Source organism: Phoca vitulina, unplaced genomic scaffold (genome assembly GCF_004348235.1).
Source record: "Phoca vitulina isolate PV1807 unplaced genomic scaffold, GSC_HSeal_1.0 scaffold46, whole genome shotgun sequence".
NCBI lineage: Eukaryota > Metazoa > Chordata > Mammalia > Carnivora > Phocidae > Phoca > Phoca vitulina.
In genome coordinates, this window is record NW_022589749.1 from 8,813,451 (window position 1) to 8,830,700 (window position 17,250).

At 42.1% G+C, this 17,250-nt stretch overlaps 1 protein-coding gene across 2 annotated transcripts in view; it reads right to left on the minus strand.

Moving 5' to 3' along the window:
* The window catches only part of ANAPC5 (anaphase promoting complex subunit 5), a 40,801-nt gene that overhangs the window by 15,911 nt on the left and 7,640 nt on the right, over positions 1–17,250 (minus strand). For both annotated transcript variants that reach the window (XR_004302598.1, XM_032431397.1), the window contains exons 6-11: positions 11,164–11,230; positions 8,133–8,234; positions 6,768–6,958; positions 3,461–3,542; positions 2,731–2,820; positions 157–338 (exon numbers count right to left, since the gene is read on the minus strand). Coding sequence is in view for 1 of the 2 variants with exons in the window: in XM_032431397.1 (XP_032287288.1) it covers positions 157–338; positions 2,731–2,820; positions 3,461–3,542; positions 6,768–6,958; positions 8,133–8,234; positions 11,164–11,230 (714 nt within the window). In the remaining variant the exon portion in view is untranslated. The remainder of the gene's footprint in view (positions 1–156; positions 339–2,730; positions 2,821–3,460; positions 3,543–6,767; positions 6,959–8,132; positions 8,235–11,163; positions 11,231–17,250) is intronic.

The window sequence follows — 17,250 nt, forward strand, 5'->3', positions numbered from 1 at the left end:
TCTCTCTCAAATAAATAAATAAAATCTTTAAAAAAAAAAAAAAGGGGGGGAAATGACTTGTCTGTTTGGCCTTTCATAGAACCAGTTTGCAAGCTTCTGCTCATCTCTGGAAGGATTCATGCCCTTATGGCCTTGAAAGTCGGCTTAAAGACCCACCTGCGGCCATAGAGTCTCCAGATGGCCGTTTTCTGTGCAATGCTGATATCGATGAGCTCTGACAGGCTGTGTTTCCAGTGTAGGAGGTCAGAGTCCTTTAGGGCATCCATCAGTTTGTTTGCTGTCTTCCCAGCAAAAGCCCTCTGCTGAACTAGGGACTGTATTCCCAGAGAGGCGAGGTACTAAGGGGACAGACATACCCATGACTCAAGGTATGTTACAGGTTACATGACAGAATTGTTCACTCTTCAGAAATTTGGCATCTTTCACATTTCAGCACATGCAAACCGATGGCATTATATAAAAGCAAAGTACCTACAGCCTGACCCTAACGCATATGAAATGTGTTTCTGAAAAACTGGGCCTGGAAGAGAGGCAGATGGTATGCTGAGAAGAACCAGGGCTTTGACATAAAATGGGCCTGGACTTAAACACTGTCTCTATCACTTATTCTGTGAGTTGAGGCCAGTTAGCTTCCTAACCAAGCCTCAGCTTCCTCATCTGTAAAATGGGCATAAACTCTAAGAATTATTGTAAAAATTAAAACAGTATGTGGGGCACCTGGGTAGCTCAGTCAGTTGGTTAAGCGTCTGCCTTCGGCTTGGGTTATGATCTCGGAGTCCTTGGATGGAGCCCTGTGTTGGGCTCCGTGCTTGGCGGGGAGCCTACTTCTCCCTCTCCTTCTGCCCCTCCCCCCGCTCATGCGCGCTCTCTCTCAAATAAATAAAATCTTAAATAAATAAATACAAAACAGTATGTGTCAAACAGTGCTGGACACATTACCTAGTAGGATTTTTTTTTTTAAGATTTTATTTATTTATTTGTTAGAGAGAGAGAGAGAGCACAAGCAGGGGGAGTGGCAGGCAGAGGAAGAGGGAGAAGCAGGCTCCCCACTGAGCAAGGAGCCCAATGTGGGACTTGATCCCAGGTCTCTGGGATCACGACCTGAACCAAAGGCAGACGCTTAATGGACTGAGCCACCCAGGCACCCCCGGAGTAGGAGATTTTTATTTCCCTTTTTAATTTTTTTTAAGATTTTTTTTTTCAAAGGTAAAACCCTTTTTTTTTTTAAGATTTTATTTATTTATTTGACAGAGAGAGACACAGCGAGAGAGGGAACACAAGCAGAGGGAGTGGGAGAGGGAGAAGCAGGCTTCCCACGGAGCAGGGAGCCCGATGTGAGGCTCAATCCCAGGACCCTGGGATCATGACCTGAGCCGAAGGCAGACGCTTAACGACTGAGCCACCCAGGCGCCCCAAGATTTTATTTTTAAGTAATCTCTACACCCAATGTGGGGCTCAAACTTACAACCCCAAGATCAAGAGTCACATGTTCTACCAACTGAGCCAGCCAAGCGCCCCTGAAGTAGGAAATTTTTTAAAGGATGACTATTATGAGCATAATTATCTTTTCATTAACTTCTGATATAATTTTCAAAGGTGAAAGCACAACTTAAAAGAGTCCGCTTAGGGGGCACCTGGGTGGCTCAGGTCATGATCCCGGGATCCCTAGGATAGAGCTCCAAGTCAGGCTCCCTGCTCAGTGGAGAGCCTGCTTCTCCCTCTCCCACTGCCCCTCCCTCTGCTTGTGTGCTCGCTCTCTCTCGCTCTCAAATAAATAAAATCTTTAAAAAAAAAAAAAAGAGCTTAGGGGCACCTGGGTGACTCAGTCCGTTAAGTGTCTGATTCTTGGTTTCAGCTCAGGTCCCGATCTCAGGGTCATGAGATCCGAGCCCTTTGTCAGGCTCCACACTCAGTAGGGAGTTGGCTGGAAGATTCTTTCTCTCCCTCTCCCCTGCCCCTCCCCCCACTAAAATAAATAAATCTTAAAAAAAAAAAAAAAAAAGTCAGCTTAAATCCAAAACAAAAATTGTACTTACGAAGTCTATCATTTATTTTAAGGGACAACGTACTTTTGTCATTATAATCAATTCTGTACATGTAAGTTTCCTCTCCCAAAAATGAATCAAATGGACAATTTACAGATTTAAAAAGCATATACAATGTGTCAACTGTACCTCAATTTTAAGTAGGCTCCCCACCCAGCGTGGAGCCCAACATGGGGCTTGAACTCACGACCCTGAGATCAAGATCTGAGCTGAGATCAAGATTCAGATGCTAATTGGGGCTCCTGGGTGGCTCAGTCGTTAAGCATCTGCCTTCGGCTCAGGTCATGATCCCGGGGTCCTGGGATCGAGCCCTGCATCGGGCTCCCTCCTCACCAGGGAGCCTGCTTCTCCCTCTCCCACTCCCCCTGCTTGTGTTCCCTCTCTCACCGACTCTCTCCCTCTGTCAAATAAATAGATAAAATCTTTGAAAAAAGAAAAAAAATAAGCCTTTTCTGAAATTTTTCTAAGTAAATATGTGGAAGTCAATGTTGATCAATAAACTAAACAAGTATCTCCCCTCAAATTGGTCAACAGAACTTTTATAGATATTATTAAGATAAAGGGAGCAGAGAGAAACCTATCAAATAGAATTTAGTGGTTTGATTAACAGTTAAGGTCATCTGAAACTACCAAGAATAAAACCACACCATTTATTTAAATAATCTCACAGGAAGACGAGCCTTACCGGTAACCCAAAATGTACTGCCTTCTTCACAGAGTGCTCTAGCAAAACATAGCTATCAGATCTCTTCTGCCCCAGCACGTAAAGCCAGCTCTGGTAAGAAAAATCATCAAAATATATCCTAACAATGACAACGGTTAATGTTCTATCGAAATATCAGCATGGTTGTAAGAAAGATTTAACAAGAGACAAGATAAATCTTCTAAAATATTCACGAAGTATGAACCTAAATGAAAACCACTGAACACATTAAAACTGTCAGACTGAGCTAAACAGCCACTGATCTTCACCTCTGACAGTAGTGAGTGGCAAGTATTCCACAAAAAAACCATGAAGCTCCCATAGGGCCTTTAATTGAGAAATCGAGATTCTCAGGGAATGTTAAATTAATTCTGTGTTCTCCTTGTGCTTGGTGTTTATGCTTTCACGGGACGATGTCTCATCCAGTTACTAGGTGTTGCATACACCTTTTGGTTAATGCCAACGTTTAAAGTGGTACCTTTGGATTAAAATTTGTAGACAAGAAATGCCCCCCCCCAAAGCAAAACAGAGATCATGAATTAAGAAAGATAATAACTATGGGTTGCCTTTTCTGAATTCCCACAACCACCTAACTAGTTTCCCTTCACCTCTCAGGGCCTTCTAACTGCAAAACAACCCAATCCGAATGGGGCCTTTTGAAGGCCAACTCAACCCAGGGGCAGAACTCCCGAGACAGGAGGGGGCAGCTCACCAAGCAATGCTGGAGACACACATGATCGTTGGACTCCTGGGCAATCCTAATCGCCTCCTGCAGGGCGAGCTCTGCCTGCTGACTAGAGACAGACCAAACATTAATAACTCATTAACAGGGGCGCCTGGATGGCTCAGTTGTTAAGCGTCTGCCCTTCGGCTTGGGTCATGATCCCAGGGTCCTGGGATCAGGCCCCACATCGGGCTCCCTGCTCAGCGGGAAGCCTGCATCTCCCTCTCCCACTCCCCCTGCTTGTGTTCCTTCTCTCGCTGTGTCTCTGTCAAATAAGTAAATAAAACCTTTAAAAAAAAAAACTCATTAACAAACATGTCCAAGCAACGTAATAGGAAGGCATCTGTACGGTAATTCATCTAAGTAGAGGCCTCTGGGTTGGAAGTTGTAACAATGAGCTTATTCCGTCAGAGGTACTTCCCTCTCCCAGCAGCAAGAAACATTAACAGTAGAGACACAGAACAGGTCCTTTCTACGGTGGATTTCTACTACAAAGGGCAAGAAAGAATGGCTTTTCTTGATCTCTGCTCCTAAGATTTTTATTTTAGTTGTCTACCCCTGGGAGGAGGGGCAAGCATAGGATATAACACTTCACTTTTCACTGCATTCCATTCCCCATTATGTGAATTTTTTTTTACAATGGCATTTGATACTTTTGTATTTTTTCAAAACTAGTTTTAAAATGTATTTTGAGAATACTCACTTCTGAGATTTTTTTTCTGCTGACGTGGCTCCCCTTCATCTGGGATGTCTCCCTTAATCTGATTCTGCGGAAATTCAGCCAACTATCCTTGGCCCCACTGAGCTCTCACCTCAAAACACCCACAGAGATGCTATCTGTAACCCACCTTGCAGTGCTGAAATACTATTATGTATCACCTTCTACTTATTTAATGTGTTAATTTTATTTCTTCAAATAGTTTATAAGCCTGCAGAGGGTAAGCTCTTAAATTTTGGTTTCCCAGTGGCAAGTCACACAAAAGAAGTTCTATAAACGCAGGGTTACAGAAGACCTCAAAATCAAATCAGAAATCCTATGGGTATCACTTAATTAAGGAAAAATTTACATAAGGAATTTTCTTTAAAATTAGCATTAGCCTCACACAATCCATTTTAACTGGGGAGAGCTGGATTGTTCTTCAATAACCACTTACTCGAATAAAGAGGTGAGATACGTTTTTACCTATTTTACATTTCTTTTAAACTCCTTTCAATGCTGAGATGCAACAGGATAAGCTACTCGGGGGCAGGAAGCATATCATCACATACAGGCCCTCAATAAATATCAGTTGATTTAACTTTATTGAATATCTGAAGAATAAATAAATAATGTTAAGTTAAAAGGGGGGGGGGGGGCTTTTGGGAGAACTGTATAGATAGGATGCTAAAACTAAAGAGAGATTACTTTTGCCCAGGGAGGAGGAAAAGTCAGATCTACCAAATGGTAGATTCCCAGGTAGATTAAGACTGCTTTAAATCTCTATTCAAATATTAAGTTAGTAGAGGTGAGGGAAGGCTGACCTGCTACCTTATTATTTAAACAGACACTTACAAATTGAAGGAGTGATCTGTGCATATATCTGGAGGAGTGTCCCTTATGAAGAGAACAGCACTCCCAGCCCTCTATTCTCATCTATCACCTCTATGGATTATGTGCGGTGTTGTTTCCTGTCTATCTCCCCTACCGTCAGCTCCATGAGAACAGAGGCTTTCCCCTCTTCTCTTCCTGCAGTACCCTCAGCACCTACCACAGGGCCTAGTACACAGCAGAAGCTCAGTCAACAACTATACTGACTTTCAAGAAATCTTCACAATCCTATAAGCTAAGTGACAAAGATTTATAAAGGCCACAGCTCCAGGGCTAGAAGCAAAGAAGCATGGACCTGAGTAAATTAATTAGCAATTAATTTGCTGCAGTTAGCTGCCTCTCCTATTGAAAATATATAAACTCTATACATCAACAGATTATTTGTATCTAGAAGGCTGGATACACATTTCCAAACCCTAGCAGAAGCTGTTTTGAACACAGAAATCAGTTAATGGTAAGTACTACAAATGATATTGCTATTTATTATGATAACATACAAAACGAAAGGTTCCGATTAAGAAGACGTTACAGTTGGGCAGGCAAAAAAGAAGTCGAGGATCAAAAGATAACATGGATCTCATAAAATCATGGAGTTTGGAGTAGACTTGAACCTTTCTGAGTCCAACTATCAATGTGATGCTTCAGTTCCCTTACTGACACCTGGTCTAGGCTTGAGCACCTCGCTGACCCTTCCGAAGAGGTTCCATGTGGGACCACCTTCCTTATCATGGGCAAAGCACGGCCCTTCTTTTGCACTTCCCCACTCTTGTTCTTCTCCAGGAATTACACCCTCGGTCATCTAAGCCTTCTTCACATGGCTTTTACGACATGAAGATGCCAAACACGTACTTGGCTAAATCATTTTCTCTCTAAGCTCACCATTCTCATATCCTTCCCACACTGTTTATACAACATGGCTTTGAACGCCTACAAGAAGACTGTCCCCCACACAAGCTCCAGCCTGTCTATGTCCCTTTTAAAATGTAACAATCAAAAACAGAATTTCTGACCCAAACAGCAAGGGGTAGAAGTCTCAATTCTTGAACTTTGGACACTATATTTCCATTAACACACCCTACAGTCTCTATTCAAAAATGCCTGTAGCAGAGACCACATTTCTCTCAAAGGGGAAAAAGCCACGGAGAGGGGGGGGGCCTTTCAATTAATAATTCCCTCCCTTTTCACCCTTATTCACATTATTTCATTGCTTCCAAAATAGCCTCCGTGTTTTAAGTTTTTATCCACATAACCCTATTTACTAATTAATAATTGGGCAATTTTCCTATTTTTATTCATTAAAATCATAAGTACATCTCAGCAATGGCATAAGCCAGTGAATTCTATCCAAAAGCACAAACGTGTGGCTTTTAGTAAGCCGTACAGTGTTTTATCCAGTAAAAGTACGACTTCCTTTTGGCTTTTTGAAAGACTGAAAATAGCTTTTGTATCATTATTACCTCCGAAAAATCCTTTTGGGAATCTCTGGCCTAATGACCTAATTTCCTTTTAACTCAATGGCTGTTTTTCTTAGAAGGAAAAAGGCCATGCACTAAGACAGTAATGCTCAACAGTGACACTAGGGGGCAGACTGCTTAAGCAGAAGATTTTTGCTAACTTCTGTCCAGGGAAAGCGCTTCCCACTTCGGAAGTTAACGCTTGAGAGTTGATCTCTTCAGTCTCTGCGGGGACAGAAACCTACGGACTCACTAGTGACCGAAGCGGCAGTGCAGGGCGGCCAGGTTCAGCGCGGCGTATCTCAGGCTCCGGCCATAGCCCTCCTCCCCGTTACTTTTGCTTTCGGCCCCAGTGAGAATCAGGCGATCGAAATAATGAAGGAGGCTGTGTGTTGAACTGAAAACATCTTGGACCCGGAGGTTGTTTAAGTAGCTGAGATAGTGCTGAAACAAGAAACAATCCACGCATTTTAAATGTTCGGCTTCCTCCCGCGTGAGACGAATTCAGAGCGTCCCACTGGCTGCAAACACCGGTGTACCCCCAACCCTCCCAGCAAGACGGCTTAGCGTAACCTTTCCCCCATAGGCAGGATAAAACAAGTTCAAGATACAGTTTATTTCCTCCTTAGGGAGTCCCCAAATGAAAAATGGGCGCCCATTAGGATTTGTGTCAGAGTTTTAGCCTAAATACAGGTCCACTATGCCACTGGTTATATTAGGGCCCATGGGTGATGAGGTGGGGGGGACTCAACTAGCTCAAGTATTAAGGAATACTGTGAGCTCAAAAATAAAGATTTTAATTCCTGAATTCACATAAAAATTATAAAATTAATTTCTGTAAATGTCCAAGTCATAACACAGTGAGTCTTTAACTACTAAGTTAATTATCTTGCATTTTGACACTATTTTCATTTTGTTTGATTCACTTAATTAAACTTCCCTCCAACAGGCAGATCCCAGTTACTATGGAGCAAAGCAGATATATGTCTGCATGTGAATAAGGATGTCAAATCCAGGTACTACTAAGAAAGTTTAAAACAAAAAAAGAGGGGCGCCTGGGTGGCACAGTCGCCAGGCGCCTGCCCTTGGCTCAGGTCATGATCCCAGGGTCCTGGGATCGAGCCCCCCATCGGGTTCCCTGCTCAGCCGGGAGCCCACTTCTCCCTCTCCCACTCCCCCTGCTTATGTTCTCTCTCGAGCTGTCTCTCTCTCTGTCAAAAAAATAAATAAAATCTTTAAAAAAAGAAAAGAAAAAGTTTTCAGGGTAAAAATCCAGTAAGGAATGGAATTACTTGAATTTGGGAGGAAAAAAAAACTAACAAAAGAGGAGGAAGGAAAAGAATTTTTAGCCCCAAAACTTAAAAAAAAAAAAAAATCAGTCTACTGTTCATAATTCGGAGCCTCAGAGAGATGATATATGAACGAGAACAGCAACAGACTAAAGAAACTCCTAATGGCCCCGGGGGGTGAGGGGTGAGAGGAAAAGCTCTGCCACCTAGGCTTGTTGACTTGCCAACATTTCCTTCCAAGAAACGGGGCCAATGGGCCAGTCCTTATTTGCACGGCTCCTCAGTATAAAGAGTAGCCTTGTTGCGGCCTTCCAACTCAAAAGACTCACCGCTTCAGCAAAATCAGGATTAAATTTCAACAAGTTGTTCAGTTCTTTCTGCAAAGATGCTGGAGTGAGGGCTTTTGTCTCATCGTTCTTTAACAAAGAAGCCTGAAATTTAAAAATGACAACTCAGTGGAAAGAAATGGCCAATAAACATATGGAAATATATACTAATCAGCATCCCCTGACTATGTTCTTTTCCACAGCTACTCTCTCCTCTTGACCACACAAAACACTGTTTCCTCTTCCTGAAACACAAAGCCGCCCAACTACCTCTACCCAGTCACACGCTCCTCACATGCCTTGCAAACTCCTGCTCCTCCTTCAGGCCCCAGTTTAGACTTCAGCCACTTGCTTGTATCACTTTCTAGACTAGGTAAGGTCCTCTAAGCCCCTACATGTGCCCATAAGCCCCCTGCACTAACCCTTCCTGCAGTACTTACCAAACTACATGAAAAGTACCAAAGTGACCCACCCCGGACTGTGACCACCCTCAGGACTGCTAGTGTATACCTCTATCCAGCACTGCAAGAGGCCTCAACAGCACTCAGGTGCCCTACTCCCGGTTATCTGTCCCATTAGATGGTACCAGCAATGATTATACAAAATATGTAGAAAACTAATTCTAAATTAAACATTAGTACTTAACTTTGTTACAGACACTTCAATTTTACCCAAAAATATTTTTTTTAAAGATTTTATTTATTTATTTGACAGAGAGAGAGATAGCGAGAGCAGGAACACAAGCAGGGGGAGTGGGAGAGGGAGAAGCAGACTCAATGTGGGGCTGAGCAGGGAACCCGATGTGGGGCTCGATCCCAGGACCCTGGGATCATGACCTGAGCCGAAGGCAGACACTTAACAACTGAGCCACCCAGGCGCCCCATTACCTAGACAAATTTTTATTTATAAGCAATAATTTCTAATTCCATTTGAATTCATTATATCATTATAGAAGATTCCAAAGACATGGAAAGACATATAGAGGAAACAAAAATCATCTGTAACCCCTCCACCCAGAAATAACACTATTAAAATGTCAGTGTCTTATTCCAGTCTTTTTTCTATGTGTGTGGGATATACATGTGATACATACATTTATACAACTATACCACATTTTTAACCGAAATTAGAACATGGTATATCAATTTACTTCCTGCTCTTTTCATTAATAATATAAAGTTTGTCTCATCATCAGTCTTTGAAAATATGATTTTTAAAGCAAAAGTATTAACCCTGTGACCATCATATTTATTGCAAGTACTTTTTTCCCATTTTATTGTTTGCCTTTTAGTTTTGTTAGAATGTGTTCTGACATGCAGACATTTTTAATTTTTATGCTGAAAAATCAAATGATCTTCTTCTATGTGTTTTCTTCCACAGCTTTTATGTTTAGAAAGTCTTTCCCCACCTAGAGATCAGTTAAAAGTTAATATGTAGTTCCTCCTGGTCTAATTACAGCTTTACATATTCACATTTACCCTTTAATCCATCTGTAATGTACTGAAGTGTGAGGAGGAGGTAAAGAGCTGGCTATATTTTCTCTTCCATACTTAACCAATTGTCTAGATGGGTTTTTCTAATCTGTTTGAAATTCATTTGCGAGGTGATCCTATCACTTTTCATCTAGACCTAAACATAAAGAAAATTAATAACAAAATTAAGGAAAATTAGAAACGTAGAGCAAAAAATCAAAATCCTATACTTGAAAATAACATGGGAGAAAAATACTGTTTCTGTTACCAAGCAAATGAAAAAGTATGGCTCAAACACACCAGCAACAAATGTCTGGGCTGAAATGTACTGATGTCTGCAACTTGAAATGCATCAAAAAATGAAAAGATGAAATGGTGGCTGGATAAGGGATGTGTAGGTATATAAGGACAGAGCAAAATAGTAATTGTGGCATCAAGGTGACAGGTATATGGGTATTCACTGTGCAATGCTTTTCAACTTTTCTTTCTGTTTGAAAATGTCTAATAAAATGTTGGGGGAAGAGAAATAAGTCTTCCAAATCAGGTTGTTTTTTTTTTTTTTTAATTTAACAGAGATAGAGAGCACAAGTAGGCAGAGCGGCAGACAGAGGGAAAGGGAGAAGCAGGCTCTCCGCCGAGCAGGGAGCCCGATGCGGGGCTCGATCCCAGTACCCTGGGATCATGACCTGAGCCGAAGGCAGCCGCTTAACCGACTGAGCCACCCAGGCGCCCCCCAAATCAGGTTTTTGGGCTGTGTTAGTCACACACTATTATAAAATGAACATGCATTATAACTTTAAGAAAAATAAAATCATGCGGTGCTTGGCTGGCTCAGTCAGTAGAGCACGTGACTCTTGATCTTGGGGTTTTAAGTTCAAGCCTCATGTTGGGTGTAGAGATTACTTAAAAATAAAATCTTTAAAAAAAAAAACAGAAAAAGAAAATCACACACAAAATCATAAAGAACACATAACCATCACTGTATTGTTAGTGAAGAAAAGAAGACCGAGAATAAGGAATAATGCAGATTCACTAATAAACGTACTAACAAGACAGGCACGTGTGATGACATATAATGCCACAGGATGTGTTTTTACTTATTAAAGATTTTATTTACTTATTTATTTATTTGAGAGAAAGAGAGAGCAGGGGGAGGGGTAGGGGAAGAGGGAGAGAGAGACTCTCGAGCAGATTCCCTGCTGAGTGTGGAGCCTGATATGGGGCTTGATCCCACGACCCCAAGATCATGATGAAAGCCGAAATCAAGAGTCGCATGCTTAATCGACTGAGCCACCCAGGAGCCCCTCCACAGGATTTGTTTTTAAAATTTTGTCATAGGGACGCCTGGGTGGCTCAGTCAGTTAAGCATCTGCCTTTGGCTTGGGTCATGATCCCGGAGTCCTGGGATCGAGTCCCGTGTCGGACTCCCTGCTCAGTGAGGAGCCTGCTTCTTCCTCTGCCTGCCGCTCCCCCTGCTTGTGCCCTCTCTCTTTCTAATAAATAAAATCTTTTTTAAAAATTAAAAAAAAAAAAGTTGGTGATAAATAACAGAATTAACATACCTGTTGAGAAAGAAAAAATTCTGCTTGTTTTTGGGAGAGAGGCCCACTGCAAGATACCTCCTCTTCTCTGGAAAAAATAAAACAAAACTACTAAGGAATTACAGCACAGGGATGGGTGAACTAGGTGATGGGGACCAAAGAGTGCACCTGTTGTGAGGAGCACTGGGTGTCATATGAAGTGCTGAATCACTGTATTAGTTTTAGTTTCACCTGAAACTAATATGACACTGTATATAATGAACTGGAATTAAAAACTTAAAAAGTCAAACAAGCAAACAAAAAAGAATTACATAACAGCAAGAATGGTAAGGCTAACAAAGTCAAATAGCTTCATCAGAAGAGTTCAAAAACCTTTACAATTAATTCTCTTCTCAGGAATAAAAAAACATACTTAAAAAGTGATATTGAATGACCTGCCAAAGTTCAATATAATTATGGACAGTTACAGACCTAAGTTCTACATGGTGTGATCTTCCCACCATGCAAATCTCTCGTGGTACCCCTGATTTAAAGCCCTTCGGTGGTACCCCCTCAGCTTCCAGAATAAAGTCCACACTGCTTAGAAGGGCAGGCGCAATGTTCCATGAGTGGTCCTAGCCACTACCCCTCTCCTTTGCCTTCTCTTTCTCACCCACACCTCCCCACAGATCTCCTATCCTGCTTCCTTGGCCTGCAGGGCCCACTGTCCCACCCACTGCTGGACTGCAGTGCACCATCCACCATTCAAGACTGACTGAAGTGCCATGTCCTCCAAGAATCTCTGCTGATGTCTCCACTGGAACTCCCCCTGTCTCCTAGAGAGGCTGAGCACAGTGCCTATGCACTGCCACACCTGCTGCTCTTACTTGCAATTGGATGCCAATACCCAGCACCATGCCTAGGAACAAAACAGGCCCTCAGAGTTTGGGAAATGAATGAATGAAGAGTTTCTAACTCCTTGCTACAGATAAAAGATGTGGTGTACTCAAGAGCAGGAAAAAGTGGCTTCTCTTAAGAAATAACCATTTGCCTAGAAATTTACATTATGCAGAATTAACAGACAAGGAATATAGGGATATAAACCTAGGCTTGAGAAATCTACACACGCACAACAGAAAAGTCTTATTTTGAGAGCAAAGTATGAGTAATACCCTTCTGCCACAAGACTCTGAAGAAATGGACTTCTCTATAGGATTATGGTAAGTATAAAAATCAATTATTTACTCATAAATAATGCTTTTATAAGTACTCTGCATCTAATACAGCAGTTCTCCAACTTTAATGTAAATGATATGTGAATGGATATTCTAAAAGAAAAGAAAATTCTTCTGAGGTTACATAATTTGGGCGAAGTTACACACTCTATCTTGCTTGGAGATTCATGACGCACGTGAGAGAAATCCAACAGAAAGAAACTTTATTTACTTGTATTTAATGTACCATTTACCAAACTCATTGAACAAAGAATCCTTTCCTCAATCTTTCAAGAAGAACTAGTGTTCCACAGAAAACACTTTGGGAGGTGCTGCTCTAATATTCTCTCGGCTTCATTTCTGATAAATATTACCTAATAATCCCTAAGGCAGTGTATCAGATTCTGCAATCATCGGAGCTGCCAAGAACCAGCCCCAACCCAGGTCTAACAAAGATCAGTGACACAACAGTGACCTGGAGGGAAACAGAAAATGAATTCACAGGCCAAGTTCTGAAATGGAAAACAGTCAGTAAGGACCCCTTTCTCTTAACATGCCTCATAACCAAGGTAAACCCAAGGCTTGGAAGAAACATGGCTGTACACAAAAAGACTAGAGATTGGTAAGAATGAATGAATGAATAAATTCATCTGAATGAAACTGGACACACAATACTGGTCCCATCTGCATCTAAAGTCCACAGCGGTCAGGGCACCTGGCCGGCTCAGTCAGCAGAGCATAGAGAAAATCAGCATCATGCAAACTGATTCTATAAAGAAGTAAGTACAGTCCCCATAAATGAAGATCGAATTTGGTTCTGGCCTCCATGCTGGCAATCGTGGCAGACATGAACCAGCTTGCGAAGAGCAAGTAAAAACACCATGGCCCAAACCATACTTTACTGACTCCTTCTGTTTCCTCAGGGCCCCATAAATACATGCAGAAGAAAATAACTTGTGAGAAGCCACAGAGGTATTCAATTTAGGAAAAGGGCTACCCATCTGGGAAAAGGGCTCAAGTACACCTTGCTTATAATCCAGTTATTAGCTGAGACAGAATTTTAGACTTACTAGTGCTATAAATCAAGGGCACTTAAGCTGGGTCCATGGATGGGCTTAAAGTTCACGAACCTTGTAAAACTGCACTCAAAAGTTGGCAAAGACGTGCATTTCTAAAATGGACCTACTACATGGCATTTGTGAGATTCTCAGGAGTCTGGAAATTTCCTCTAAAGGTCTTAAATCTACCACTGTCATCGAAATTTTAAAAATATGAGATTAGGGGCGCCTGGGTGGCTCAGTCGTTAAGCGTCTGCCTTCAGCTCAAGTCATGATCCCAGGGTCCTGGGATCGAGCCCCGCATCGGGCTCCCTGCTCGGCAGGAAGTCTGCTTCTCCCTTTCCCACTCCCTCTGCTTGTGTTCCCTCTCTCGCTGTGTCTCTCTCTGTCAAATAAATAAATAAAATCTTTAAAAAAAATAAAAAAAATAAAAATATGAGATTAATCAATCAACAAAGATTTTACTTTCTGTTTTTGAATACCTTGGCAATGCACAAGCCTCCAGTCTAGGTCCTGGAGGACACACAATGTGTTAACAGGGTTACAGTCCCGGGGAAGGCTAAGACAAGCCCAGGTGAGAAGATGGGGGTAAGTGATAAATGCCAAATGTGAATATGAACTCTGTACTGAGAAACGGGGGAAATCACTTGCAAGTTGGGAAGGAGCAGAGAAAATGATGAGGAAGGAAGAAGGCATTCCAAGAAAGGGAAACAAAAGACAAGACCCTGGCAGCCCGGGACAAAGGATCCAAGCTGAGAAACTGAAAGTAAGGTCAGAAAGGTCAACTGTGGAAGGCCTCGAACACCAGGTGGGGAGACTGTGGAATCCTTGGAGGTTTCTGAGCAGGATATTGACAGAAGCAGGAGAGACGAGGGACTGGGACAGGAACAGTTACTAAACATCCAAGGAGGAAGCAACGACCTCACTCTTCTGAGGTGTGTGACCAGAGGGCGTGATGCAACCCCTCTCCCTGAGCCACACTGTCCTCCTTCTGTGCCTCCAATATGCTGGCTTGTCCTGTCTTGGAAGCTGTGTGTGTGCCGTGTGCTCTGGCAATTTCTCCTGGCTCCTTCATCACCTGGCTCCCCGTCTGAGGGGCCCCTCCCCAGATGAACCCCCAGTTACTGCTACCCTTTACCCGAGGGTCCCATTTTCTCTCGATGGCACTGCCTTGCTCTGAAACTACATTACTTACCAGCTGCCTCTCTATGATCTGACCCTCCCCACATGGCCTTCTCCTCTTGGGTAACACAGCACCTTAACATGGTGTCTGGTACACAGGAAGCACTCAGGAAGTATTTGTTGAATAAATTAATGAATTTGGGAGATTTATATTAAATCACTGGCAAGTGAAGAATTACCAGAGAATCTCTACTTCTATTAGGTCCTTTTAGGAGCACAGAGAAGCTGTAATTACAGCAGCTTGCAGACTAGGAGCCTCCACGGCCGACTCACGTGGGCTAATCCTATCCGCTCCTGACTGCAGGCACTTGGCAACTGCCAGCAAATGAAACACAGGCTCAATTTCAGTGTGCCCTCTCTTCTGTGATGGGATTTTTTTTTAATGATAAACATTTGTTGACTCAATATTTATTCCCTCCCTTCTAAATTAACAGTGGGGGGAAGAAATCAATTAATTAACAGTAGGGTTTCTCATTTCAGATGGGAATAATTTCACCGTGGGATGGGAGATTTGAAAGCTACGCAGTATTTCTTTCCCCTTTCTAATTTTATTTATTTGTTTGTTTGTTTGTTTATGTGGGCTCCACAATGGGTGGGCGTGGAGCCCAATGTGGGCTTGAACTCATGACCCTGAGATCAAGACCTGAGCTGAGATCAAGAGTCGGATGTTTAACGGACTAAGCCACCCAGGCGCCCCACTCCTTTCCGATTTTAATACAAATTTCTAGGGCAAGAAAAATAACTTTCCTGAAGAAAAGAGACCTGGAAACATTCCAATAATTGAAAAAAAAAAAAAGAAAGAAAGAGAGAAAACAGAAAGGAAGAATAAAAGAACTAAATTAAGAAGCTTTTCATAATGCAATAAAACATTAGAAAAGATCACAAAAAAACAAAAATTTCCTCTTTAAGAGAACCAAGAAATGAATGTAAATATATTCTTTCTTTTTTTTTAATGTAAATATATTCTATAAAATAAAAAGAAATCTTACTACGAGTAAAACCATTTCTTTGTGGAGAAAACATTGTAATACTTAATTAGAAAAATATTTAAATAGTATATCGCTTTAATTTTGGTGATAAAATTCAGTTACTATATATATGTACACTATCTTCTGGAACTACGCATACAGCTTTTTTTTTTTTTTTGGATCCAGAAATGTCACTTACTGGAAAATTATGAAAATTTACATTGGTCTACATTTTTTAACCGTTACAAAGCCTTCTGCATGTTGTATATTTTAAGTGAAAAAACGTTCCTATTTTATCTTTGAAGATATAAAATTGTAATATATATGCGATTTGATTCTCAGTTCTTACGGTTTCAAATTCTTCACCCCTACTTTTTTTTTTTTAAGATTTTATGTATTTGAGAGAGAGTGAGAGAGAAAGAAAGAGCAGGGGGAGGGGCAGAGGGAGAAGCAGACTCCCCGCTGAGCAGGGAGCCCCACTCAGGGCTTGATCCCAGGACCCTGAGATCATGACCTGAGCCAAAGGCAGACGCTTAACCAACTGAGCCACCCAGGCACCCCTCACCCCTACTTTTCAAAAAAAGTTTTTATACATTGTAATTCACTGTAGATGTTTTTCTTTTTCTTCTCTCTTTTTTTTTTAGTATAGTGCGCACAATGTGACATTAGCTTCAGGTATACAACATCGTGATCTGACATGAAACAATACACCTTCACAGTAAATACACTGGGTCACACACAGATAAGTTCTTAGAACATGATAAAAACACAACGATGCAGTTAGACCTAATTACGTCAGATTAATTTAGGAGACAGCCAAAGCAAAATAAGTCTGAATTTTAACATTTCACAAGAAGTGACATTCTGCTACTTGAAGTAGATAAAGTAGCCAGAACAAGGACTACACCACAGCCCAGACGCATCCCTGAGGCGGCTGAGTTAAAAGAGAACAAGAACAGCCAGTATTCACTGGATGTTTACTACATGCCAGGAACAGTTCCAAACACTTACATGGATCTGAGGTTTAATGCTCACAACACCCCTCTGAAGAGGGGGTGGGATGCACCATTTTGCAGATGAGGATGCTGAAGCACAGAGAGGGTGAGTAACTGGCCCAGAGTCACACAGGGAATAAGTGGAGGAGCCGGAAACCAAAGCCAGCAGTCTGCGACCAGAGCCAGACGCAAGCCCACACTGTCCTGTCTCTCCATTAGATGAGAGGCATTTGTGAGCAACTCTGAGTAAGCCAGGTTTTGGAAGTTTAATGGTACTATAATCTCTTGTGCCCCGTAAGTGCTAAACAAATCACGTAACCAAAGGCCACTGTCAGGAAGCACCCATCCCCGATGGCGGTCAGCCAGCCTACTCAGGGCAGGTGAAGTTTCTTAAATCAGAGCTCTGAGCAACCTGCAGGGTAATGATCTGTGATGTCAGTCTTCCTCACCACACTGTGGGCTCCTTGAGATCAGGGGACATGGCATATACTATACACGTAGACACACACGTGTGTGTTTTTCTCTCCCAGCAGCAGTAGTTTACTTGGGAGGTGATCCCAGGTAACAGTTGGGATGAGAGGAAGTGAGGCAGGAAAGTGAAGAAGTCAATGAACAGTGCTTCACGGGACCACTCGCCAGTGTGGGTGATAGGCTGCGTATGCTGATTTTCTGCATTCGTTCATCCAGCACATATTCACAGACACGGTCTATG